Below are 27,984 nucleotides of genomic sequence, written 5' to 3' on the forward strand. Positions count from 1 at the left end.
ATAAATACAATGCTAAAATCAACTCTACTTGATAACAGCCGGGCGGCTTCAAGTGTTGAGATGCTCAGGGTGATTCCGAGCAAAGAGTCATGGATCCTCTCGTGCCTCCTCAAGATCACATATCCCCATGAAGTCAAGAGGTTGCAGGATGACTAACGATCAAACACGCAATGGGCAAATGGTACGACTTTAGACCTTTCATGGCTTGGCGTGGTCTGAAGGCCTCCAACATCTACGGCGTAAATTCATCTGCCGAAGGCCACTACATCCAATATGGCCGTCTAGGAGAATAGCAGTATTATGGGATAATCAGTGTGCACCAATCTCAACCCAACCTCATAACTTTAGGTGCATTATTCAGCATCTCATCACGGATAAATACACCGGCAACTTCATGACGGGGCAGCCGTGAATTCGGCGACCTGGCGGGACTCTTGGCATTTCATCTACCGAATTTCAACATCCCCTGTCCCGTAGGCGAAAGCCGTACAGAGTGTGAATAGAGACTCGAACATGAACGCATTAATTACAAAGACTCGTAAATTCATCTGCCAAGACTTGCCCCGAGTCAAGACATGCATAAATACATCTGACACAATTTACCTCTAGACCCTGGCATTTTAAGCATATCATCCCCTGAAACCTCACGAACTCTAACCAACGGCCGTCTCGTCCCTTGATCCTGGTAAAATATCTAACGTAACATGGACGTGCTGTCTGTCAACTGAACTTTAACCAGCACTTGTCTCACATGCTATCATGAGTTTATTTAATGGAAATGCAACTGCCCTTGTATTTGGTGACACGGCAGTTTCATGTCTGAGACAGTCGGATTCGCGAGTGACCCGAACTCCCGTTTTCGGAATATGGGAGCGGCACGGGAGTGGCTTTCGATGGATCAATGCAAGGCTCTGAGATATTGCTATTGGCTTCTTGAGGCTTGGAGATGGGTGATTGTATAATGCTATATGGTGTTATAGAAGCTTGTATCTTTTCAAGGCATCTGAGTATAATCCTATCACAGTACTATCATGATCTTTAGAAAACAGTCCAGTCCGATGAACAGGACGAGCTGGATGTCTATGCAATCCTTGGTCAGAAGCCTCAAAATCGCCCCCGCTTTACACTACTGATTCCCCGACTACTGAAAGCACACCCCAGGACTCTGATAGCCGAGTAGTGACTTCTTGTTCTTCCAGAGCATTCGTCGCAGCTGCTATTGGGTCTCATTGACGTGTCTAAAGCTCTGTCTTTGGTTTGGGCAATATTTCTTACTGAAATTTCGATTATCAAGAACTTTTAACATATCGTGGTACGCGTTACAACACTACTTATATCGAGATATAATATATTTCACATATTACGGAAGATGTTCGGACTTGGTTTTCAAACAAGATGTGTGCCAATATGTTGCCTCCTAAACTGGAGTTCGATGGGACTGAAAGCACATAAGATAGACAGACCCATCACCATTAGATTTACCGTGTAACATGTCGTCAATAGGGTGTCATCATCGTGCTGCGGATTGTAGAGCCTACCGTAGCCATAATGCCTGGTCTTGTTGACAGCCCCATGCCATAATAATCTTTAAAAACCAGACAGCTGATTTTAAGTAAGTATAGTAAAGCAATGACACGGTCTTCTTGAATTCTTTTCTCCTTTTTTATCATCAAGAGATCATAGAGGCACTTTTGAGTCGGTCCGACCTCATGATACTAAGGTTGATATTCTTCAACCAGAGGCCTGACTTATCTTCTGAGAAATTTGGCAATGCAAGATATCAAAATGCATAGGATGAATGAATATTTTGGCGTCGCAAGGGAGGGTCTAGATGAGATACACGCTCCCCGTCAAAAACTGTATTCGAGAATATGTTGACTTGACCAGATGTCATTGCAACACTCATGCTGCAAAAACCATATCTGTGTCGGTATTAAGCCATAATACCGGACAGAATATGGGAACAAGTTGTCATTTTGGAAAAGTCAGTGGCAATGTAACAGGTGAGTATGGCTAATATTCTATAAGAAACCAGAAGAAACAGATGATGGTGATGCGAAGAAATCTTGACGGCTAGGGGAAGCATCCAAACTTGGGGCATTTATCCTAAGTGACAAAAGTGCCTTGGTTAGTTAGATCTACTATCCATTAGTAAAACATTGGACCATTCAATTTTTAATGCCATATTTCAACGCCAGAAGCCTCAGCGGCATGAGAGCTCCCCATTGCCCGGCCCTTATTAATACTGTCTACCCAAGGCTTATTAGAGGCACCGGCCTATAGGATAACCTAAGATTGTTTCCCTTTTATCTTTAGGAGGCTCTTCCAGCACTTGTCTTCGACTTACAAACGCTATGGCCGTGAAGGGTAACGTATACCGATTATGGTAAGATCGTTGGGAGTAAATGTCTTTGAGTGATTTTTTATGTAATTCAATTAATGCTTTTACAGTATTATATGTTTCGTCCTGTGCTGAGAGGATAACTTGAAATATATGCTAGTAACCAACTGCAGGGGAGAAAATCCAGCTGGAGACAATATATGAATTTGAAGTCGTTGCTGAGGGTTTCATCTTCAGAGCACGGAGTTTGACCTTCCAGACATGTCGCAGACCTTGTATAAATATGCTGCAGAGGAGGTCTTAGTCGCTTCTAGAGGATTTAGCGGCGATGCTATTCTTTCAACTTGAGGCTGACAATAACAGCTCTACCCGTTTTTTTGAGCACAACGAGTACCTAGGAGATGGTTCGTAGGTCAGGTACCTTGTTTATCATACCCGGAGACATGTAATAGTTGATAACTTGAAGGGTATGACTACATGTTGACAGCCATTGTACTGGAGTGTGCTATCAGCTCGTCGTTGTGGTGTTGATGTGCTCGCCTATGACGGGCTCTCGGTGACATGCTCTTGATACGCCGGACAAAAGACGGGAATGAAGGAGAGGACGAGATTTTCAGTGGCGTCACTGGGTCACGGGGAGCTCGTGCAAGTCTCGACCGACGCTTGGCGTGGGTGGAATCGACGATTAGTTAGTGGCGGAAGTCGGAGGGAAGAGGCCGCGCGACGGACCGAGAGTGAAGAAAGATCGTGTGTGTTATCACGGGGAGTTGAGAGAATGAGACAAATGGGGTGATAGACTGTGTTACTGATGGTCAGGGTCTCTGAGACTTATTAAGAATACGTCTCCTCGTCAGGTCTTCTCGAGTAAATATCAAAGTTTGTTAACGAGTCGGTTTGTAAGTTACGGCTGTCGAAGCGAACATCATGAATTGCCTGATTCTGTTGTATGTACGTAATTAGGCCATGTCGTTGACCCTTGTTCTGGATGTCGGGGAGGTCGGGGAGTTGTCGAGGCCCTTGATGGATCCGATGACCATCAACGCCAATGAATGTAGCCGATGACCGATGGCCGATGATCCGTCCGTCTCCATATAATTTTGGGACATGCCCAAGACACCGTCATCAAGACCCTTTCTTTGTCCGGGGAATGCATGAGGATAGAGGAATTAGTTATGGAGACTGTAGAAGAGTGAGGTCAGAGTACTTTCAGTCACTATTGCATCAGTTTATCATGCAATGCCATATATCACGGTGCAGTGATGATACCCCGACGTCCCGACACCCGGGATCAGAAATCTCCACTTGCAACCTAGAACCACTCGGCGACTACCGACAACCGTGACCGCGAGAAAATGGCCACCCCGGCGGCCGTCTTAGAGCGCATTCATGGTCAAGGGGTGAACGAGTCACGACCGAGTTTTTCGTTTTCGTTCCCTTCTTCCCTATCTAAAGGATATCAATTGACGACCCGCATCTGTCAATCTCCCCGTCGCTTCAACCTCCAAAATCAAAAAAAGGAGAAGAGACCGACGACCCGAGAAGCCAAAAGGACAGAGACACAGGATGACAAAGTCAAAGGCTTCATCTCCCGGGTCATCGGCTTCCGCTTCGGCCGCCCGCCGACAACACGCAACTACTGCCTCTGCCAGACCGGGAAAGGCGAGGTCTTTGGCTTGTCGACAGTGTCGCGATCGTAAAATTCGCTGTGACGGTGCACGACCTGTCTGCGATTCGTGTTCCAGACGCGGTCTCTGTGCTGATCAGTGTGTTTACCCCGAGATTGAGCATGAAGGTTCCATCGCTTCATCGCGAAGGTGAGTCAAAGCCACAATTCTCACCATCAGATCATATAGATAAGATACTAAACTCAATGATAGCTACATCCGTGCTCTCCAGAAGCGAGTCCAGGAACTTGAAGAGAAGGAGAAGCAGCTAGTAAGTCTTTTTATAACAAGTACCTTGCTCATATTCCCTACGCCCAGGACTCTCACTCACACGCCCTCTAGGAATTAGTAGCTCACGGCCACAATGCTTTCGTCGCTACGACGCCTGCTCAAGAAGAATGGAGAAAACTATCCACCTCACCCAGTGTTGTGTCTGAGCGTATAGCAAAACCTCCAAGACATGTTGATCATGCTCTTCCTCCAATCCACGCTGACTCTGGCTATTCTCTACCCAGTTTCTCTTCCAGAGCTGGTTCACTACCTGTAGTTCACGAACCAGCCAGCTACTACTCTCGCTCGCATCATCTCATGGGTGCTAGTCCGCCATTAACCGATGATCTCGAAGATGCTGCTCCAGCCAAGCCTTCATCTTTCGGCTCCTATTCTTCCAACGTCAAGGCGGCTTTGATGCTCCAGAAGATCACCCTCCCACCAGCAGACCTCATGGACGAGTTGTTAGCAGAGTATTTCAACATTGACTGGATCACCATGCCTGTTATCCATCGACCGTCGTTCTACCAACGATATCACCGTCTCATCGCAGTTGCAAACTCTCGTTACCGCCGTGATATCCCACTCGAGGAAGCCACCGAACTCGCAGCCACCTACTCTCTCCTTTTAGGAATGCTAGCCATTGGCCAACTTGCCAAAACCTCGATCACAGAATCCGCCGAGTCACACGTATCTCACGCCTTCGAATTTCACCAGCAAGCCAAGACTCTTCTCCTCGTCGACCTTTTATCCGTATCATCTCTTCCTGTGGTACAGGCTTTGATTGTTCATGCCAGATTCTTGCGACGAGCGGGTACGGTCCAAGAGAGTTGGATGCTGACTGGCATGGCCCTTCGACTCGCAGAAGGTCTTATGCTCCATATCGATCTCCCAGGAAAGGCTCAGGCTGAACGCGAGGAACGGAGAAGGACATGGTGTGCTTGTGCTCTGCTTGTCAGGATGCAGAATTCCCCTGGAAGCCAGACAAACCCGACATTTGGCACATTTCCCCAGGAAATCGACGACGAATATCTTGAGGCTTTTCCTCACAACCCCGACCGAGTTCAACCTTGCGACACCCCTCCACGACTATCTTTCTTTAACCAAACTTTGAAACTGTACGACAATATTCTCCAGCCTATTCAAGATTCTCTCAGCCGCAAAACAGATTCTGGTAAAGAATCGGTCTCTGATATTCTGTCTGATGCACTGAAGCTGGACTGCGATTTAGAAGAGTGGCACGCCGCTATCCCTGAGCATCTGCGCGTCAAGTTCCCCTGCACACAACCCGAGGCTATTTTCCGTCGCCAAGCAACGTTGTTGCGCATGAGGTATGTTGATGAACTACATGTCGAGACACCATAAGCTAACAAATGATAGATATCTTGAGACCAAGGCTTTGATTCCCCGAGTAGCTATCATGAAGCTCATCAGCAGCAATTCAACACAACCAACTTCAATAATGGCAAAATCGATGCTCGCAGGACTATTCGAGTCGTGTTATGCTGCAAGCGTGGAGCTGGAAGATATCATGGCCCGTGAGAGGAGATTGGTGACCTTTGACGGCCCTCCCGAGAGTCATTCTGCTATTGGTAAGTCAAGATATCTTCCTACTACGATACTTATTCTAACTTCCATCAGCCCTTAGTATAATTGGCATGACCCTCACCGTCTTGGTCCAACATCCTCTCTTCAGAGACATAATCACCAACCCTGCCCCTGTGACCGAGGAAGCCACACGATGCCTCGCGACAGCCAAGCAATACACAACTTCAACGCACCCGCTCGCCGAGCGATTTGTCCATACTCTCGAGTCTGCCTTGCAGCCTCCATCTCGATGTGTATCTCCCCGCGGTGTCTTGGACCCTGCCTTGGAGCCCAAAACTGTTGGGCCTGTGCTGTCGAACTTGACAGAGGCTCCTGGGGCTGTGGAGATGGCTTTGTTTGAGGCTTGGTATATGAAGAGGCAGGATCTCGCATCTTGCGGTATGCCTGTTACGGAGTTTGCTTCTCTGTGGTGATTGGTTATATATACAGATATACACGGGATTGGGAAAAGGATAGGCGTTTTTATTTAGCTAGCGAGATACCCCAGCATGAATTAATGGAATGAATGAACGTCATATTGAGTCTCAGCTTCAATTCAGATGTCTTTGGTGTTCTGCTCTTGTTGTGGCTGCCTCTAGTGGCCGTGGCCAACAGGCCGGTATAAGTGGCCGGGGTGGACTTTTCCAGGGTCTGCGCATTTCAAGGGTGCTCATCTGCCCGGAGTTATCCTTTATAGGAAAGAATTTGTATGTGCCTCTCAAGATCACATCACGCCAGCCCTGCTAGCTATGGCAGTTGGCCGACGTTTTGCAGGGGTCAACCAACAGCCTGAGAAAAGAGACAACATAAGGGGGAATATCCGCTCGTTTCTGGAGATGAAACTCCACGACAGTAGCAGGGCGCAGCTGTTGGAGGCCGACCACCACATAAAAGAAGATAGCTTTCTTAAAGATTAAATTTGATAGGTGCCTGCAAGGCATAATTTGAGTTTCAATTGGTTCAATTTCACACATCAATTTGGGCTGATGTTTCAGTGAATGCAGCATCCCGCTTCCAGTTCATTTACTCATGCCTAGTATCAAGGCCACAGATTAAGCCATCACATTCAATGCCATGGACAAGGCACAGGCAACATAGCCTCTACATTTACAACTGTAACAAATAGAAGCGCTAAGATAGCTGGGCCTTGGTGTAGGGCCTCTAGTGAGGTGACGGCCACTGCAAGCACGCGATAATCCTTGGGTTTCTATCTGTGAGTGATTCACAGGCCTCGAACAGGAGTTTCGTAGCCAAGGTATAAATTCTTGTCCCTCCCCTGTTTCATTTTCTTTTTTTCTTTTTCTTCATCGCTAAATCTACACGGTGATCGATATAGCTCTCCTCATCCCACGCAACCTCAACAGGTTAAGCGACACACAGTATAGCCTCCGGCAAAGAACTTCGTCTTGTCAAGATGACTACCGCAAAGAAAGTCAAGTCCGAGCAAGGGCTCGGTAATCGAGCCCTCTTGGACAAGATGGACAAGCTGCGAGAGCTAGGCATCTCCAATATGGTGCCTCTCCCTCAGGTATGTCTTGCATGTCACCTTACACCAGACTCTCTCGGCTAACGTTTATATAGATGGTTGTTGTTGGTGACCAGAGCGCTGGAAAGTCCAGTGTCCTCGAGTCTCTTACTGGTTTTCATTTTCCTCGCTCAGTGACTCTCTGCACTCGCCATGCCACAGAGATTATCTGTCGTCGTGAGGAAACAGAAAGCATTGTTGTCTCTATTCATGCCGTTGATGCAGATGAGGAACAAGCAAAGTCCTTTCATCGTACTGCGACTAACCTCGATGCCGATGAGTTTGCTCAGATCTTCCAAGATGTCAGTATTATAGTCCCTGGACTCATATCGCCTCCTCTAACATAGTCTTGATAGGCTGCTAAGGTGATGGGCATCAAGTCGGAGTCTGATGATGGCTCTACTGGCTCTGCTTTCAGTCGCGATGTTCTGCGCGTCGAGATCAGCGGCCCAAACGAGGATCACTTGACTGTCATCGATGTTCCCGGAATGTTTGAGTACGTCACTCCTGGCGTTACCGCAAAGGAAGACATTCAGCTCGTGAAGAACATGGTGCAAAAGTACATCCAAGAGTCACGCACCATCATCCTCGCTGTCGTCCCTTGTAACGGCGACATTGCGAACCAGAAGATTCTCACCCTCGCAAAGGAAGTTGACCCTGAGGGTAAGCGAACTCTCGGTGTCCTCACCAAGCCTGACTTGGCTGTCGAGGAAGCTACAAAGGCTGTTGTTGTTGACCTTGTTCGTGGAAAGCGACGTGATCTTCAGCTTGGATACTGCGTTGTGAAGAACCGGAGTGCAGATGATAGTTCTTCCAGTGCTGAGGAGCGAACTCGCGCTGAAAAGGAGTTCTTCTCTAAAGCCCCCTGGACTAAGCTATCCCCTGACCGACTCGGTATCCCGGCTCTCAAGGTCCGTGTCCAACAGCTTCTCATGGACCGAACCAAAAGCGAGTTCCCCAAGGTTCGTGGAGACCTTGCGACTATTCTCAAAGAAACGGAAACACTTCTCAAAGATATGGGTCAGTCACGCAGCACTACTGAACAGCAACGTATCTATATTGGACAGATTGCTGCTCAGTTCACTCGTATCAAGCACTGTGGTCTTGATGGACAGTACAGCCGCGAGAATCTCTTCGACGCTGGCACAGATCTAAAGCTCATCACCCGAATTCGCGAAATCAATGAGGAGTTCGCAAAGTCCGTCTATGACTGGGGCGAGACACGAAAGTTCCACCGTCCTGGCGACAAAGAGGTGGCCCCAGCCCCTAGCGAGGAAGATGAGGCCTCAGAAGAAGCAAAGGCCTCGTCTACCGACGAACGTTGTGGTCTGTACCGCCGCGGGATCTCTTTTGACATCCCCAAGTTGGGAGAGCAAGAGCTGGAGGATGGGGTTCTTCATGATGCGTTCGAGTGGCCGGAGCCGAACGAAGAGGATATCATGCAGTATATCGAGAGGGAGTGGCTTTCTTCCCGTGCTTATGAACTCGGCACTGTAAGTATTGTCTTTTCCTGGCGCTTGCTTGGATGGATGTCCTGACGTATCTCTTAGTTCGGTGGTGAGATGCTACCCAAGAACTTCAAGGAGCAATCCAAGAAGTGGTCTGGCATGGCCCGAGCCCACATTGCCAATGCCATTCTCATTGTGCACCACTTCATCAGCAACGTCCTTGACAACTGCTGTCCCGACCCGGCTATTCGTGATGAGCTCTGGAATTTCCTCGTCGATGACCTGCAGACCCGGTACAAGCGTGCCGTCAACCACACCGAATTCCTCTTGAAGGTCGAGTTCGAAGGTCGCAGTATCACCTACAACCCCTCTTTTGGCAACAATCTAGCTGAGAACAGATCCAAGGGAGAAGATTTGGGCGAGCTGGTTGAGAAGACTACAAAAACTGCCTTGCAACAATCTTACGAAACAGATATCGAGGTTGCCAAGTACGTTCGTGACGCCGTCGAGGGTAGACCCAAGCCTACAAACCTAGCCACCATCTGCCAGGACATTCACGATGTTCTTTTGACCTACTACGACATCGCCCGCAGTCGATTTGTCGACGTTGTCTGCCGACAAGTCATCGATTTCTTTCTCCTCGACGATACCGACGGCCCTCTCACTGTTCTGTCTGACCAAGTTGTGTTTCACATGACACCTGAGCAACTCGAAGCTATTGCCGGCGAAGACATGCTCAGCCGTGATCGCCGTGAGAAGCTGACTCGTGATGTGGTAAACCTGAAGGAAGCGCTCAAGGTTCTCCGTGGATGATCTTTTGGTAGACGAGACAAAATCATTGGTCTTTGATTATGTTTGAGAAGGGCTACAGGGGCATAGACCGCGATGTTAGACTTTGAGAGAATTGGGATAGTATTGAGGTTCTCATAGATGGTTTGATAGTTGCAGCCTCTTGTAAGAAGTTGTAATAATAGACTGCGAATTCGAGCATCAGCCTTGCTAGCATGAAGTGCCAGTTGCCGTTTTCATTGGAATTCTCGTAGTTTGGTTGGTAATTGAACAGCACGCTATCATACGCTCTAGAAGTTTCACATTCATCATATGCACTCAGTTGGATTGCCAAAGTCTGCAACTCATAAATTGGGGATTCTTTGTATTCGTTATTCATTCGTACAAGTTGCGAAGCACTTCTGCTCCCAAGCCTCCAGATGTCGATGTTCAACTCGACAACTATGCAAAAACAAACATCCAAGGTATCATAGTCTAAATTTCATTATTCCACCAACGCCAGAGATATGCGAATCATGCGAACAACACCGATTTTGTCAATCCAGATCATTTCGTCAAGAGACTGCCAACATCCTGCAGTTGGACTGAGTTCAGCAGCGGAGGGGGTCCTCCTCTATCTATCCGTCCCCAGCCAGCTCCCCAAGTCGGCGGTGGCTGTGGAGGAGTAGATGAAGATGCAGGGGGGCCTGCTGGGAAGATTTCATCCTCTCCTGTACCAGAGCTTCGAGTGCTCAAAGCGATATCTGTACCGCTGCTCGACTTGGCCTTGCGGTGTCTTCTCCAGATCCGAGGTTTCCGAAGCCGAGACGTCTCAGCCATGAGCTCTGGCGATGTCATGATGCCAACGCGGTCATTCTTTCGGAAGTGACTCATTCTGGATCTAGGATACGAGAATCCTGCGGGTTGACCACCGACAAAGGGGTTCCAAGCCCTGAGCTTTGGCGACCCAAGACTGATACTACCATTGCATCCAGAATTGTAGCTTGTGCGGGGTTCTCCAGAAAGCTCCTCCAAGGTCATGCCCTTGGTCTCGGGGATCAATAAGGAAACCAGAGTACCAAACAACATGAAAAGGGCAAAGAGTTGAAGCAGTCGGTCCATGTTAGGTGAGCAATCGGTGCCCTTACAGCCCTCGGGTGATCCATGTCGCACCATAGGGATGCTGATGCCCTGCGCAATGATTGCCCCTATTTTGCCCATGGCGGCCGAGATGCCATGACCGGTCGATCGATATCGGGTAGGGAAACATTCGCCAGGAACGATGAAGGTGGTCGTGTTAGGGCCAGCATTGAAGAGAAACTGGCCCACAATGTAGAGCGCAAGCAACCCTCCCTGTGAGAGGCTCTTGTAAGCAAACCCAAGGATACAGAAGATAATAGTGAGTAGAAGAAATCCGAAAACCTGCAGCGGCTTGCGACCAAAGGTGTCGACGCTGAGAATGGCAGTCCAGTAGCCAGGGAGTGATCCAGCGCATGTCAAAATGATCATTCCAACAGCTTGGTTGTGAAGCTTTTCGAAAAGGGAGTTACCAGCACCATAGCCCACTGCTTGAAGGACAAAGGTGTTATTAAGGCCAAGACCATAGAAAGCGAGGTCCTTCAGAAAAGTTAGCGGGAGCCAAGCAACGTCAAATAACAGCACTTACCAAAAAGAACCAGGACAAGGTTGTTCCTAATAGCATCTTGAAATTGGCCCATTGGCGGAAGAAGGAAATAAGATCAGACCAGGACGCACGAGGGACGTCAAGACTACGTCCAGCGATACGCTTACTCCTGACTTGATGAACAACGTCAAAGGAACCCTTGGACTTGCTGGCAACGTATGCTTTGATGTCGGCATCGGCTTTCTCGACGTCGTGTTCCACATCAAAGGTATATCGAGGGGTCTCCGGGATAGTGATGCGGTAATAGAGGGCGGCACAGGCAGGAATGGCGCCCACTCCAACAATAATTCGCCATGCTCGGTCAGCGGCCAGTCGACACTCGAAACCGCATTGACTTTCATCAGCAGCACCGATAAAAGCGTCCTTGAAAGCAACAGTAGTGATTAGAGCAACAATAGCAGCTGCTAGCTGTCCAAGTCCCTGCATAGAGAAGACAGCAGCAACCATAGCGCCGCGCCACCTTGTCGGAGCGAACCTAGCGGGATCTCAGTCAGTTTGAGTTGATCAGGGCGTGTTAGGGGCTTGGTATGAACTAAACCCCAGCCACAAAGTCTGAATGGCAACATGACAGCGAGGATACTTACTCAGATGTAATGACACTTGAGAGCGGGTAGTCGCCGCCAATTCCAATGCCCTGGATATAGTCAGGAAATGCTGCGAAACGTAAAGTTTTTGCAGACTTACCATGATGATACGCCAAAAGATTAGGAGACCTGTCGATCCCATTGCAGGGCTAGACGAGATGAGAGCGCAGCAAAGCGTTGCCAGGATAATAATACCCAATTCGACACCATACATGCGGCGTCGACCAAAGCCACTATTTGAGTTGTCAGCACAATCTTGTCCATGAAATGATCGATATAGGCTGGTGGTACTAACTCGGCTAGCCATCCAAAGACGATCATTCCCACCACGATGCCGGCACTCGTAGAGGCCTTGAATGCCTGGTTAACCGGGTCAGGGAGATATCCATCATTGCCACTGAAGCCATTTTGAGGGTTAGGATCGCCCCAAAAGACAACTCCAAGGAGTATTGTGATGAGGTTGATGGCAAAAATATCGTAAGAGTCAAGGAAGAAACCAACACCTGCTACTAATACAGCGCGGACATCTAATTTGGTCAGCATTGGCTTCAATAATAACCGGCGAGAATAAAATAAATCACATACGGTAGGCGCCAAAAGGGACTTTATCAATCTCAGATAAAGCAAGACGGCGGCGGAGATTTGGGTCGGGGATGTGAGAGAAGTCGTTGAAGAAGTTGTGAAAAGCGTTATTACCACCCCAAGTGCGATCCTGCTGAGAGCCTGATGCTGGGGGAGGCAGCATGTCTTCGTCGTAGTCTGGCATTTTGAAGTTTAAGGCGAGTAAATATCGGGAGCGATGATATCCGTAATCGACGACATGGGTTGTTCTGTATGGGGATGCTTCGGGATGAGTTTCGCGATACCGATCTCCACCTCTTCGGGTGCTGCTCCGTTAAGAGATCAGGAATGCATAGAATCAAGACTCTGAATTTTTGTGGATTTCGCAGCAATTGATCCAACTCTTTGAATTATTTCCAGCCCAGTCTGGTCGATCCAGCAATACCGTCGTTTCCCCAAATTACGGTTTGTGACTGTCGAGTTGTTCACCTCACTTCGAAGATGATGGCCGCTCAAGATGATGTTCCAACAAGAAGACCAATATCTAACTTCCTTCTAATCCAATACCCCCAAATGAATCGACGATGATTTATCGAGGGCAAGAGAGAGTTGTTCTACAGTTCAAGTTCGACATCGAATACCATGGATCGGGATTTCGGCGTAGTTGACCGTCGGAGTATGCGGGTTCGTAGGTGTCGAGGGGATGCGACAGTCGGTGATACAGGTAAAGATAAGGCAAGGCCCTAGCAATGTACAGAGAAGAAGAGGTAATAGAATGAACAAAATATTACGATCTCTCCAACAACAACAACGATAGATGAAATGGGGAAGTGGGAGGATTCCAGACAGTTGGGATTGATAGGTAATAGGTAACTACGGCCGGATATAGCGTGCGAGACCGTGCTTGTCAAGGTACAGTACCTTCCTTGTAGTGGATGGGGGATGCCCTGGGTGATGGATGGATGGGTGGTGATTTTGAGGCAGGTGCAATGGTGGAGACGCATCTGCGCACGCCTTCCATAATGGAATATCCGGCCAAGCCACTGCCCACTGTGGAAGCCGAGGAAGAAGCAAGATGGAAAGTCCACTGCACACCCACTCAAGTCTCCCCGAACCAGTCAGAGTTGAGCATTGGATGCAGACCACTGAGATGAATGGAACACCAAGTTGCCCATGCTTTTAGAGAGCCCACAAGGCCCGCCTTGTTCGAAGCAGGTCATTCTGTTAACCACCTCCTCCTTCGAGCATAGTATATGAGTCCGTACAGGAAAAAAGGTCCAGCTCTAGAGAAATCGATAGTGCAATCTTGCTCAGGTGAATCTCAGCCCAGGGTTTCATACTCAGCTAGAACCCCGTCACTCCAGACTCAAAGAGACTCCCTTTTCAAGCAGATGCACCCTTGCGCACCCCATGCAATCCACTAGATCAGCAGAGCCAATTGGAAAGGATCGGAGGTCAGTGGCCAAACTCGCCCTGGTGGAGAGCATTCGAACCTATGTAACGCCCGCGTCTTACACTGAGATGGCTGCCCCCCACTTGAAGGAACAGGGTCGTTTTTGTGTGTAGTGAGTTTTTGGGTGTGATGAGATTTGGGATGTCATTAACAGAGTCTATTCAATAAGAGGCTTGCATGTCAATTGAGGCTATTTCGTGGCTATTCTTACGCAGGGACATCTTGAACCCGGTTCGCTTGAGCTTTTTCAACTCCCAAATTTGACGCTGTGTCACAGAAATTAGATGTGATGCACTCCGTCAGACTTGACTTGTCAGACAAGGAAGACCCCCTTGGCCCCTGTTTTTCCAGAACAAATCACTGACAAACCTTGTGCCTAAGGCATCGATCCATGTGTTTTCCTCAGGGAGTAAGAAAGTTTCCGACATTAAGCTAGGGTGCCAAAATAAACTAGCCTAAAGGCTCCCCAAAGCATACTAGCCTTTACCTCAACTTTTCTGTTGCTTAGAGAAAATGTCCCAAGTTTTCTTGCCTCTCCTTGCATAGGAAGGCTTCCAGAAACAATAGAGTCGTTCCATGGGATCCATCATCCACATCATTCCGCATTGGGCTCACCACTCAATCTCACCACGGTCACTTGGTCGCAGATCTCGCCGAACGGCAACTTTCGTGATTTGACCGGCGCTTCTTTCACTTCTATTCACGCCCTTTGATCGACGCCGTGTGATGAATGACCTGAATTCGTATCCTACATCCGAAGGTATCATCACATCGATGACGATGGATTGAAAAAGATCGGCAATGTTATCTGCATCACACTCACACAAACGTCTTATCGAATTTCCCCTCATCTCGTGTCGAGGCCTATCAACACGTGCAGTCCGTCAACAACATTGATGACAGGAAAAAGCACCGAAACGGGCGTGTTCACTGCTTGCTTGTACGTAAACGCTACACATTGTGCAACCCGCCCAGGCAAATACAGTGGGTTTATTCCCCTACACAATCCTAAAAGAGCCTACGGCAAGATCACTCCCAACTGGGTCGTGCACGGCTGTCGTCGCATGAAGAAACACGGATAGCAGTGTAACACGATAAACGTGACTCTGACTCTGACTTATCCATTACTCAACCCCATGTGAAACGACACCGGGTTTCCTCTTTCTAATTCTCCAAGAGAAAACAAGACAAGGGCCCCATCTTTTTGCACGTTTACTTTTGTCAGTTTCTCAGAAGAAACTCCACCATATCAGCTTCGAAAATGCTTCTAGCCGCATTCTCAAGTTTGCCACGGTATGCATGGATCTCAGAAAGAACAATGGCTCTCGCCTGATATTAACGAAACGAGTAACGCATTACGGGTCTTGTTGCTCTGTGCCTGGATTTGCTTTGCTAATCCTATCAACCTGCGACGCTTGCCGCTTGAAACCGTTACCTAAAGAATACCTCTAGGCAATTTGCTACAGATTTTTCTGTTGACTATACACGGTTTCTTGACTCGAGGCACAAGCAAGCCCCCATCACTTTCAATTTCATCTCGGTCGAGAATGAATTCCGACCGAATCGGACCAACAAAGGTTCAACGCCCGACGCTTATGGATTCTCACCTCGTGTCACCACGTCCAGATTCTCGCCTCGTTTGCCTTTTTAACTTCTCAGCTCTTGTTTCGCTTAGAATTTGACAGGGGCCAAGGTTTGGTTCCTCTATCTAACTCAACCAATCGGTGCTCCACGTGTGTTTACTTTTACAAAGCCCTTCACTGCCTTGTCACGACTTTTACATTGTGCAGTGCCTCACTTTAAAAGGTTTACGAATCCTTTACCTCATAGGATTTTGTAGACGATACCGTAGCGCTGATTAATTCCTCTGTCAGTGGGCCGATGGGCTATCAGAGTGTTCCACGTCGAGAAATATCTGCGGTGCAGGCTTAAGTAGCCTAAGCGCATGTCTCGGTATGCAATTGGAAGAGCAGAGACAGAGTGCATCATCATAAGACATTGGCGGTTCTACTACGTTCTCTTGTAGTTGCTACATGTGATATGGAGCTAGGACATGTGCCGAAGATGCTTCTTCAACATGATTCACATTCCAATCTCTCAGAATTGCCTGACAGGATAGATGTCTGGCCAGCGTCTGGACCTCATGTGAAGGGTTGAAAGCCATTGCACCATGTTCTCGTGTGCAGTGACTCCAGTGGTGTGCCAATGTGTCGTGTCGTCGTCTCAACCAACATCTAGTTCATAAGGGTTCACAACAACACCCTACGCCGTCTCCCAAGGCAAACAAGGCTCCCGTAAGCCCGGAGTAACATCTAAATCTTCAAGCCGTGTTTGTCGAAATGTAACACAGAGTTAATTGCGGCACCCGTCAGAAATAGATCCATCAACGGCCTTGACCTTCGAATCCAGTAATCATGAACCTTCAATAGCCAGTGACACAACTCTCGGGCAGAAATGCATCGAACGTCAATACGCGAGTTTCCTATGCTATTGGTTTATCTGCTCAACTGTGTCCTGTTTTCATCCATCTGCATTCCAGGCATGTCACTCGGGACGGCCTCATGTTTTAGCTTGGCCGCCACCACGATCGTTTATCGTGGAACATAGAGCGCCATGTACTCGGTGGCTTCACGTCGTGAATGTGACAAGATCAAATATCGATAATTGCGAATACCATCGTGAAAAACATGGTGGCATTCGGGGGAAAGAAGGTTGGTTAGCATGGCTAGCTACCAAATAGCACCACGAACAGGTAGCACGAGTCCAGTTAACAGACATTGACTATTGTGTAAACATTTCAAGCTTCAAAGCTTCGGCACTTCTCAGGCCCTTCTAGATTCTTTCCCGTAGGGTCCTGAGACAGTCGTCGTCTCTCCCTCAATGTCTCGCACACATCCGTGGACTCGCGTATTCCTGTATCGCTGGGCAGTGGATGCGGTTAATAAGTGGACGGGTAACATCGTGATGATCAACTCGGCACTTGTCATTGATCGCATCGCTTGGTTCCATTGTCACCCTAGAACAACATGTGTGCGTGTTCTAGAATGCTCTGATGGATATACCCACATCTCTGAGTACCGATACAGAGCTCATCTTCAGTGCCGAAACCTAGCATTGCCTTAACTTGAACGTGAACTGATAGAATGCGATCGTGGATGGCTTCTAGAACTTGGATTTTGTGGATTAACTGCAATGGGGTAGGTTTGCAACATCTTACGATGTTCATTATGCTGGAGCTGGTATGAGTCAGTGCTTCTCCCTCACGTCCAGGGGATATTGAGAGCACCAATCTCGATCCCACAGTAACAATAATGTTAGACGAGCTTAGCATATACTCAAGTTGAGCTTGGGAGACTTCCGATTAGTTATCTCCGACTACCAAATGCAATTGAAAGTCTTGATTGTTTTTCTTCTCAAGGCTCCTGAAGCTCGACAGTTTGAAATCAGGCTCCAATGTGAACTTCTGCTAGACTTGCGCTGCCTGCCTAATACACCGTAGTAATCGGCGATGTTGCAGGCTATTCGTGCCTAGAAATCGTCACAAGAGCCTTATCTGACATAAGATTCGATCAAACAATTAATCAGTTAGAAGACAACGCATCAACAACCCAATTGTGCATAAACGGACTCGTCATCATGGTTTTCATTCTTGTCTAGTCTTTTCTGCGGCACGACACCAGGCGCCGTCCTAACATTACTCCAAGCAATCTACCAAGCAGTAATATCCTCAACTTCAGCTTCTCCAAATGTGCTCGACTTGGTGATTTGTCCAACACTAGCCTCCTCAGGTGCTCCGCCATCCTTGGACATGATATCAGGCAAAACCTCCTTGAAAAATGAGAGGACGTAGTTGTTGACCTGCTCAAACTGCAACAAAAATGCATCGTGGCCCTCAGGACTCTCGATTCGCTCGAGACGTGCATTAGGTACGTGTTGTGCAATCTCCTCCTGCTCAGCAAAAGTAAAGAGGCCATCGCTCTCAATGCCCAAAACAAGTGTGGGTTGTTGGATCATAGCTAGTGCATCTGCGATGGTGTCTGCTCGGTTGCGTGACACGTCATGCGTGTCCAACTTACGAGTCATGGCAATGTAGCAGTTGCTGTCGAATCGCGTAACGAACTTACGTCCCTGGTATCGTAGATATGACTGGGCAGAGAAATAGTGTGACTGAGGCATCTCTCCTCCAGTCAGGCTACCATTGTTAGGTCCATGGAATTGAGGATCCGCTACGTTGTCGGGAACAGCAGGTGACTCAGCAGTTGATGCTGCATCAGTTGTGCTGTTCTGGCGAGATATGGATGTACGCTTTACAATATGGCCGTCGTTGTGAATATGGAAGTGTGCCTCAGAAGGAGTCGAGGGTCGGGGTCGACCTCCAATGGTTTGGACCTTGGATGGGTCGGGAATGTTGCGTCCGAATCTCGACTCGAAGGAGTTGCGACTTCGATATGTGAGCAGAGCAGACATACGAGCCGCACCCAGGCCAGTGGAGGGGGGATCATCGAAGGCGTAGTATCCATCGTCGTACTTGGGGTCGGCGTAGATGCTCTGTCGTTGAGCCTCACCCCAGCTGATACCCCAAGCGCTGTGTCTGCTTGAGGTCGCGATAGGGACGATACATCGGATATAGTCCTTGCCAAAGTATGCCCACTCAAGCACAAACATACCACCCAGAGAACCTCCAACAACAGCAGCAAGTTGCTTCACGCCTAGGTCATCAAGGATGAGCTTGTGAAGGCTGTCGGTGGTTAGCCACTATTTCTTGTTCAAGCAAACATGAACGCAGTTGTCGAGATTAGGAGTCTGAACTTACTTGACATCATCTCGAATTGTGGTAAGGGGGAATTCAGGTCCATATCGACCCTTGCTTGGATCATTGTCCTTGGCAGTTACTGGGCTTGCAGTGCCATAAGGGCTGCCAAGACTGTTCATACAAACAATGAAGAATCTTGAAGTGTCGAAAGCTCGGCCAGGTCCTCCAAGTAGAGGACCCCACCAGTCGCTCACATCGGCACTTCCAGTGAGAGCATGGCAGATTACCATGGCATTGTTGCCCTCTTCATTGAGTTTGCCGCGAGTTGTATAAGCGACCGGTAGGTTATAGAGTGTGACTCCGGACTCAAGAGTGAATTCTGGAACAATCGCTATCTGCTGCTCAGGAATGAGGGCAGAGAACGGGTTCTCAGGCTGTGATTGCGTTCTTTCTTACAGGTATTCAGTCACTGGTCTTCTATAATGCTGAGGGGAGAATGGCATGAAAAGGATGAGGGAAGAGGGAGGAGAAGAGAGATGCTGAAGGAAGCATGCAATGACAAAGGTAAATACTGACCATAATGTTGACGAGAATCGCCATTTGTAGTAGTGTTTTCAGCCATAGTCGCAGCTGGCATGATCGTATGAGGTTATCGAAGTCTCTCCACGATATCTGCACTGATGTATCCGTAATTGTGAGAGGTTATACAGAAAGATCGGACCGGGGTCGCTCCAGGGTCTTAAAGTTTGATATTGAGGTCGCTCAATCTCAGAGTGACTCAACCCGATAAAAATTGGAACTTTTAGGGTATAGATATGTTAGTCAATAGTGTTTCAAAACTCAATTGTCCCTAAAAGAAATGATTCTATGAGTGTTTAGGTGGAAAACCCTGGGCCTTGCTATGGCGTAATTCTGGCTGGTCTCCATGAATGCCATGACTCAGCCAATTGAGATGCTTCCTTTGATGCACGAATTGGCCGGCAACGGAGGATGTGGCGATCACGTGCCGACGTGAGTCTGGGGAACGGTTCCGCAATATCAAATTGATAGTGTCCGGATTCAAATCAGGTACAATAGGATAAGTTTCTGTTGTATAGCTCAATCTAAATGTTCAGGCTCGTCATGTCTATTGCCAACCCAGCCCGGCTGTCACTCAAAAGTATCAAGCTTAGAGCCAAAGTACCTCCACCATTCAATCCTGAAACCGATGAGATGAATAGAATCCCAAGAGAGCGGTACATACTATCGAGTTCGCTGAAGGTGGTCCGTGCGGGCGCTGTACCTGCCACTGGCCGGCTGGCCTCCAGTGGTTGGCAGCCTCGTTTCCCCAGTAAGGATAAGGCTGCCAATACGTCGTGACATGTAATTCCATCCGTGCGTTTGCTTTGTTGGAGCTTCTTTGCTTTATTCCTTTCTTCTCAAACCCATCGCGACTGGGCTCACCCAACCAAAACAACCAATCGCACACGTATCTTGCTTCTTTCTGTCAGGTCAGAAGATAATTGCGCACTCTTGTACTACTACCAACTTCCTTTCTTTCAGTCTTTCCCTTGTCAGCTTTGTCGCGACTATTACCTTCCCCACCCGAACTCCTTGTCGTCAAAAGTCAGTCTTTCTTCATCCGCGCCGCAGCCTTGATAGCAACAAATGCTGCTCCCTCCGCTATTTTCGAAACTCCAAACTCATATTTTCTCTTCCAGACCTTGACATCCATAATATCCGGCATCGCAGCATCGTCACGATCATCTAATGAGATAATCATCGCTTTCGGTCACGACTTCATTATCGCGAGTTATGCCTCCGGGTAAACGAAAGAGAAGTGATCGCCATTCCGTTGAAGGCGGCCGGTCTTCTCCTCATCGACCCGGTGATACCGCACTTGGACAACACGACCGCGACGATAATATGGCTCGTGGTCGCGGCAGAGGGCCTAGAGGTCCCGGTCGACGCGATTCATCTCAAGGTCAAAACCGAGGACCCCCAATTCATCAACAAAACCCTTCATCAACGCAACGACGACCCAGCTCTTCTCATACAACACAGCCACCGGCACCCCCTCCTCCTCCTTCTGCGCCAGTGATAAAGAGACCTGCTTATGCACCGCCTCCGTTGTTGCGACCGCCCTCTCCGGTCCGTTCTAACTATCGCTATAATAATCTTACGGACGAGAAGATTAGCGCTTGGGCTGAGAGTGGTCGGAATGCAATCATCCAACATGGAAAGCAGTCACGGGAAGATGTTGACATCACGGAGCTGTCAAGCTTATTCCAAGAGTTCGTGCACGCAGTTGTCGAAGCTCGATTACCACCAGCCGATGCAGGTGCCTGCGTCAAGGAAATTCTTGGTGACGAAACGACGGAGATTATTAAGGATTCATACGCGTTCGCTCCCCACACCCTATTTCTTGACTCGTTGTCCATAGTCATGGATAACGAGCCCGCCATTTACAGGCCGACTCTTCGCGAATTCGTCCTGACATCTGGCGTGTCGTCCAACCTAATGCGACAGGTGCTCGAAGCTGAAGTCCTGCAGCGGATAGGGCTTATCAGAGATAACTTTGTCAAACTAGGTATCAAACAGGCAACAAACCTTCTATACCGACAAGCCAACTATAACCTGCTTCGTGAGGAGACGGAAGGATATTCAAAGCTCATTACGGAACTTTTCACAACTAGCAGTGTGACTCCCCCTCCTCCCGAAATGGCAGAACAGACCTTCGAGCGAATCAAGGCTCTTATTGGTACATTCGATCTTGACGTCGGCAGGGTATTGGACGTAACCCTCGACGTTGCAGCTGCTGTTCTCATTAAGCAGTTCAAATTCTTCGTCAAATTTTTACGAGTTAGCTCCTGGTGGCCTCGATCTCATCTAAAATTCAGTGCCGCAGTCTATGTCGGCGGTCTACCCTTGTGGGCAACCCCGGACTACTCACAGTGGACAACGACGGAAGACGATGAGAAGCTCTTGGAGGAGAAGAAGCGAGTTCGAGATGTTGCTTTCTGGGATCGAGCTCGTGAAGTTCACATGGAGGCATTCTTTGAGCTTGGAGGTCGACAAGTCGCCGATTCCAACTCGCAACAACTTACAATCACCAACGGTGCCGAGGGCGATGATGCTGCCGCGGATATTGAAAGGCAGTGGGTGCAGGAAACCAAAACCCTCCCACCCCCTGGCAACAGAACGGCCGCACAACTACTCGGCTTCAAGTTGCGTTTCTACAACTCCGATGCTCGCGACCAGACAGACGTACTCCCCGCCAATCTTTTATACTTAGCTTCTCTTCTTGTCAAGATAGGGTTTATTTCCTTGACCGACCTATACCCGCATCTTTCGCCAGCTGATGAAGACATGGAAACAGTCAAAGAAAAGGAGATGAAGAGGATCGAGGAGGAAGAACGATCTTCTCGTGGTGGTCCGATGAATGCCCTTCTCATGGCTGGTGTCCTACCCCAAGGCGACGATGATAATCCCAATAGCTCGAATCTGCCTAGACGAGAACTTCCCAAGAAGGTTGAAGCAGAGACGAAGGAGGCTACCATAGAAGCTACAGACAACAAGCCAAAACTGCCAGAACCGTTGGAACAAAAGGTAGCATTGCTCACCCAATTATTGACCATCGGAGCTATCCCCGAATCGCTATTCATTCTTGGTCGCTTCCCATGGATCCCAGAGGTCTTCCCTGAGGTCCTCGAAAGGATTCATCGCATCCTTCATCATTGCGTTGACAAGGTCTTCCGCGACAGCCGACCTGTCGTGGTCGGCGAGACTGGATGTCCAACCAAATTTGTTCCGGATTTCGACCAGTCTGGACTTCCCAAGGGCAGTGTTCGATTGAGCAGATTAACAACCCGCAAGTCTCTCAGGTGGCCATTCCCCGATAAAGTCGACACCAACGAATCGCAAAATTATCGATACTACTGGGACGAATGGGCTGACAATATCCCTGTTTGTCAGTCCGTGGATGACATCTTCACTCTCTGCGGGACACTTCTCAACATTTCTGGTGTCAATATTGGCAAAGACGAGGCTCTGTTGACCAAGTTGGCTAGAATTGGAGCGAAGAGCCTCGCTGAGGACAAATCAGAGCACAATCTTACCCGATGGCACGATCTACTTCGACGACTGCTGATGCCAGCTTTGAGTCATACCAAGGCCAACGCTTCAGCTGTCAACGCCATTTGGGAGCTCCTAAGGCATTATCCCATGACTACTCGCTACTCCATGTACGCTGAATGGTTCGAGGGACAGATTTCTCGGTTGCCCGCTATGAAGGCAGCTTTTGCAAAGGCCACGTCGGAAACCAGGGGCACTATGAAGCGAGTTTCTCTCACGAACTTGAGTGAAATGGCTAAGCAACTCGCCAAAACCAGTTACTCATCTCCTGGTATCGTCTTCAGGGTTGCTTTCGAGCAATTAGAGTCCTATCCAAACCTGATCGACGCTTTTGTGGAGTGCGCCAAGTACTTCACAGACCTCTCCTATGATGTGCTTGTATGGTCCTTGATGAGCTCTCTTGGCAAATCAAGGAGTCGTACCCAAGCTGAACACGCTCTCACTACCAGCAAATGGCTACAGGCCTTGTCAAGATTTTCTGGCAGAGTCTTCCGACGATACACAGTTCTTAACGCTACACCAGTCTTGCAATACGTCAATCATCAGCTCATTCAGGGCAACTCCACCGACCTTATCATTCTAAAGGAGCTCATCACCTCGATGGGTGGTATTGTTGACTCGGTTGATTTCACTGACCTTCAAATTTTATCCATGGCTGGAGGTGAATACCTGCGACGCCATACTCTAATTCGCGGCCAGGATAAGCGATTTGAGAACATCAAGAGTTCAAAGCGTCTCATTCAAGCCTTGACGGAGTCCAAGCTTGCCGCGCAGTTACTCATTAACCTGGCACAGTACCGACAAGCAGCTCCCTTTCAGGTGCCGGAAGATGAAGCTCACATCAAATATCTATCCTCGATGATTGACGATTCGCATCGCATTTTGGTTCAATACCTCGACTTGCTCTGGAGCAACATGGACCCTCCCACTTTCGACGACCTTGTTCCCTCGATTCCTGAACTCATCCATTCGTACGGCCTGGACCCTAGTCTGGCTTTTCTGATTGGCAGGGCCAGCCTTTCCCATCGCATGCATCCGTGGAAGCCAAAGAAGGTCGACGAGGCAAAGGAAAAGGCTCAAGTCACACAATCTACAGACAAAGAAGGCGATGTTTCAATGTCTGATACGCCTGCTGCATCCGGCGGCAACGAAACACCCAGCCAAGAAGCAGTACAGGCTGAAGAACAGGCTGGTGCTCAAAACTCATCAGCACCAAACACATCAACTAATTCACAACAATCACAGAAGTCGGAAGATTCCTCTCTTGTCAAGACAACATTACAACCGATTGTGGATGCCATCCAAAACACTGTCCGTCCTGAGATCTGGCAGAAGATTACCCCAGAGCTCTATGCGAACTTTTGGGCTCTTCAGCTAGGTGACCTCTATTGTCCAGACAAAATCTACAGACAGGAGAAAGATCGCCTCAGAGCTGAAGAGGTCGCTATCTCACGAGATCGAAGCGACATGTCAAGGCGTGGACAAGAGCGCAAAGTGGAAAAACGAAAGGAGCTTATGCAGCTCCAGATCGGGCTTTCAGAAGAAAACAGTGAACATCTGATGCGCCAGGCGAAATGGAAAATTTACCTGAACAAGCAGTTCCAATCGTCTTTCCCAGAACCTCGAGCCAAGCCAGATACCATATCCGATATTCTACTCGAGCAGTGCTTCATCCCTCGCATGCTTCTCTCAAAGGCTGATGCTGAGTATACATACAAGTTTATCAAGGCACTGCACGAAGGTAATGCCCCCGGCTTCCAAGTGATGTCACTCTACGACAGACTTTTCAACGCCAATCGCCTGAGGGCCCTTATTTTTACATCTACAGTCATGGAGGCCGAGTATCTTGGTCGCTTCTTGAAGCTTATTCTCGAGGATCTATCGCGTTGGCACAAGAACGCGACAGTTCCCAATGAGAAGGACAAGTCAAGAGACCAACCAAGATTGGGTGTGTATGAAAAGGAGGCCAAGGGAACCCCCGATCAGCCCCGCCTTGGGTTCGCTCTGACTTTTGACGACAATGACAAGCCACTGACCTTTGTTGAACACGAGCAATTCCGTGACTTGCTCTTCCGCTGGCACAAGAACCTCAATAGCGCTCTGCGTTCTTGTTTGGAGGGTACGGAATGGATGCATATTCGAAATGCCATCACAGTTCTGAAGGCGGTCCTCGACTTCTTCCCAGCTATCGACTTTATGGCTACGAAGTTTTCAAGCCTCCTCCAAACTATTACCAAGCAAGAGAGTGCTGCCAAACCTTCTCCTGATAGCGAGGTTGGCGGACGTGTCGATCTGTCAGTCGCTGCTCAGGGTGCCATGTCAGAACTTCAGAGGAGGAAATCCAAATGGGTTATGGTTCAGGCTTTCCGCCCGGGTGGTGTAAGTGCTACGATGTTAGATATACGGACATTACTGACCCTTAATAGGCTGGCGCTGCACAAAACGAAGCAGACAAGACGAACAATCTGCGTGCAACTGCGCCGGAATTCAAGCCCGGTCCCAACAAGTAAGTCGATATCTCGGGCAAAGATATATCAAGTCTAACAGAACTAGGCAATCAAGAGGGAAACAAACGACTGCTGAGGAGGAAGACGGAGAGGTCAAGGATGGCAAAGACCTCAAGAATTCCGCGACAGATCCAACGAAGCCCACAGGCCCGGCGAAGGACTTGCTGCCAGCCAAGCCAGGATCGTCTCGGGACTCGAAACGCGACCATACACCATCTGGTCCCCGCGCCTCGAATAACAATTCTGGAACCGGTGCTGGCGCGAAGCACGACTCTCGGCCTAACACGCTTCCGGAGCGACCACCTCATACCCTACCCAGTCGGCCTGATGTGCCTATTCCCGCGCACTACACTCCCGAGAGATTTAACCAATCCCGCGGGCATGAGCGTCGTGATGGTAAAGAGCCCAGAGATGCACGGTCTAGGGATTCTCGTGAGCCCAGGGAACCTCGCGATACTCGAGATCAGCGTGAGCCTAGAGAACCTCGTGAGTCCCGGGATCAGCGCGATTCTCGAAATTTTGATCCTGCTCGTCCTGATCGTTCACGCGACTTCTCTGAGCGACGAACACAAGATCACGGCCGGGAATCATCTCGAACTGATGGATCAAGTCGTCGTAGCGAACATGACCGAGACCGAACTAGGGATTCTAAGAGCAGTAGAGGTCACGACCATGGTCGCTTGAACGAAACGCCTACCCCAGCCCCTACAGTTCCCGCTGCAGCTGTCGAGGCACCTGAACCACATATCAACCCCGAACGAGCTGCCCTGTTTGCTCAAGACAATGAACGGGCTCGTGCACCGGACTCTGACCGGTCTAGTAGAGGTCGTAAGAACGCTCCCGTGGAGACAATGGATACGATCAATCCAGAGAGGGCTGCCCTGATGGGTAACAGAGACAACACACCTTCACGCGCCCCTCGGAATGAGCCACGAGATCACAACGCTCGCGTTCAATCTCCTCGACGAGGAGGTCGCTATGGGCATGAGAGTAGTCAGCCTGAAGGTGGACGTGAAGACCGACATGATCGCAATTATCCTGTGGAACACCGGCCTTCTTCTGGAAGAGATCCCCGGGAGCGATCGCCATACCGCGGCGATAGACCAATGGACCGTGAGGCTGAGCGAAGTTCTGGACCTAAAGGTCGCGATACTTCTAGTTTTCATGGAACTCCTTCTCGGGTTCCTGAGCCTGAGCACAAGCCACCTCATCAAGATGATTCTTATGGACGTCTCAGCTCGATACAGAATGTTACTGAAGTGCCTTATGGACCAAGCGGACCAAGAGCCCGTGGACGAGGTTCAAATAGAGGTCATGGTGTACCTCAAGGGCTGCCAGGTCGACTTGATGGCAGGTTTGCTGGTGCGGAAGGCGAACGGCCTCCTACCCCAGATCGACCTCCACCAACTGGCCCGGCGGCGTCAGGCAGAGGAAGACGTGGGTTCGAGCAGAACAACGGCCCTGTCACGCCTTCAGGCACGCCCAGCGGCCCTCAAAATCGGATGAGAAACGCCGGCCCCAGCCAGGGTCTGCCTTCTCCTGCATCCACTAATGCTACACCTTCAGGGGTCCATCCAGAGCGTCTAGCACAAATCGGTGCTCAAGTTGGTGCAGTCCCTCCGCCTCCTCCTGGGCCGCCACCATCTCATCCTCATGGCCATAATCACGGTCACAATCGTCAGTCAATGCCTGGAGCTGGCACCCCCGACCGAGGTCCTGGCCCGGGACAACGACAAACACCTGGCAGCTACGCAGGATCACCAGCTGGTGAGCCTAACGTACCTACCGGTCCAGCCTCCTCGAACGAGCGTGTTCGCAATGGTGGTGGGCGGAGGCAGCTCCAAGGCATTAACAGCACCCTGCAACAAGCGCAGGCCAACATGCCGGATGTCAGCCGAAGCAACAGCGGAAGAGGACGTCATTCGCGCCAAACCCTTGGCAATTCCGATGCTCAAGTCTTGACTGGAGGTTCTCCCACTGCTACACCAGCTCAAGAACGCCAAGATCCTATCAGGAACGAATCGTCAAGCCGGGCGCCTGCCAATGGAGAGGAGAGCTCAGGTCGTAGCGAGCATGACCGAAGTCGCCGTGGCGATCGCGAGAGTAGATCCAACCGCACTTCACGTCGAGGAAGTCGTGAACGAGAGCGTGATCGTAGTCCAGGCCGAGAACGTGAGGGCAAAGAGCATCGCGAATATCGGGACCGTCGATCAGGAGCTGGCGAAGGTGGCAGAGAAGAGAGGGAATCTAGAAGATCTAACAGAGATCAAAGCGGTGTTCCACGAGAGCCTATGGGCCCTCCTCCAACAGGGGGTAGAGACCTTGTTCAAGGTCGTGAAGGGCGACACAGAGGTGATGGTCAAAGTGGCCGAAGTGGTGAAGATTGGGCAGGCAGCGGTAGAGGAGGCGGTCGTGGAGGACAGCGTGATGGGGGATTACGACCGGAGGATCGCCGCGATGGGCGAGAGGATCGTGGACGCAAGAGAAGAAGCGAAGAAGGAGTCGGAAATTTATCGAGTGAACGTGAGAAGAGGCCCCGACGATGAAAGACATAAATTGAATGAAGCAAGGAAGTTGGCATGTTTTGAGTACGAGAGAACGAAAAGAGAGAAAAGAGAAAAGAAAAGGGAAGAGGGGATACGAGTTTGGTCATGGATATACAATAACGATACGACCCGAGAAGAGGACTTCGGACACGACCATGCAGTCTGATCAGGAACGAACGG

General features: G+C 49.3%; 5 protein-coding genes; 3 read left to right on the forward strand and 2 right to left on the reverse strand.

Annotated features, from left to right (window-relative positions):
• Positions 1–3,693: 3,693 nt before the first annotated feature.
• On the forward strand, positions 3,694–6,296 carry FFUJ_08798 (related to lactose regulatory protein; the record flags this gene model as incomplete). XM_023580460.1 has 6 exons in its annotated part: positions 3,694–4,034; positions 4,084–4,155; positions 4,219–4,276; positions 4,348–5,606; positions 5,656–5,867; positions 5,917–6,296. 6 exons carry the CDS (start codon positions 3,694–3,696, stop codon positions 6,294–6,296), a joined length of 2,322 nt encoding a protein of 773 aa, XP_023433233.1.
• A 980-nt stretch (positions 6,297–7,276) lies between these two features.
• Positions 7,277–9,648, forward strand: FFUJ_08797 (related to Mx protein; the record flags this gene model as incomplete). XM_023580461.1 has 4 exons in its annotated part: positions 7,277–7,390; positions 7,444–7,689; positions 7,744–8,880; positions 8,938–9,648. 4 exons carry the CDS (start codon positions 7,277–7,279, stop codon positions 9,646–9,648), a joined length of 2,208 nt encoding a protein of 735 aa, XP_023433234.1.
• A 522-nt stretch (positions 9,649–10,170) lies between these two features.
• On the reverse strand, positions 10,171–12,637 carry FFUJ_08796 (probable high-affinity phosphate permease, phosphate-repressible; the record flags this gene model as incomplete). XM_023580463.1 has 6 exons in its annotated part: positions 10,171–11,220; positions 11,270–11,762; positions 11,872–11,921; positions 11,972–12,104; positions 12,167–12,398; positions 12,457–12,637. 6 exons carry the CDS (start codon positions 12,635–12,637, stop codon positions 10,171–10,173), a joined length of 2,139 nt encoding a protein of 712 aa, XP_023433235.1.
• Positions 12,638–17,593: 4,956 nt separating this feature from the next.
• Positions 17,594–19,275, reverse strand: FFUJ_08795 (probable homoserine O-acetyltransferase; the record flags this gene model as incomplete). XM_023580464.1 has 3 exons in its annotated part: positions 17,594–18,623; positions 18,699–19,089; positions 19,215–19,275. The coding sequence occupies 3 exons, from the start codon at positions 19,273–19,275 to the stop codon at positions 17,594–17,596; spliced, it is 1,482 nt and encodes a 493-aa protein (XP_023433236.1).
• A 1,157-nt stretch (positions 19,276–20,432) lies between these two features.
• FFUJ_08794 (related to regulatory protein RLR1) lies at positions 20,433–27,804 on the forward strand (the record flags this gene model as incomplete). XM_023580465.1 has 3 exons in its annotated part: positions 20,433–25,130; positions 25,178–25,257; positions 25,305–27,804. The coding sequence occupies 3 exons, from the start codon at positions 20,433–20,435 to the stop codon at positions 27,802–27,804; spliced, it is 7,278 nt and encodes a 2,425-aa protein (XP_023433237.1).
• Positions 27,805–27,984: the final 180 nt, after the last annotated feature.

Source organism: Fusarium fujikuroi, chromosome FFUJ_chr07 (genome assembly GCF_900079805.1).
Source record: "Fusarium fujikuroi IMI 58289 draft genome, chromosome FFUJ_chr07".
In the NCBI taxonomy this organism is placed as follows: Eukaryota; Fungi; Ascomycota; class Sordariomycetes; order Hypocreales; family Nectriaceae; genus Fusarium; species Fusarium fujikuroi.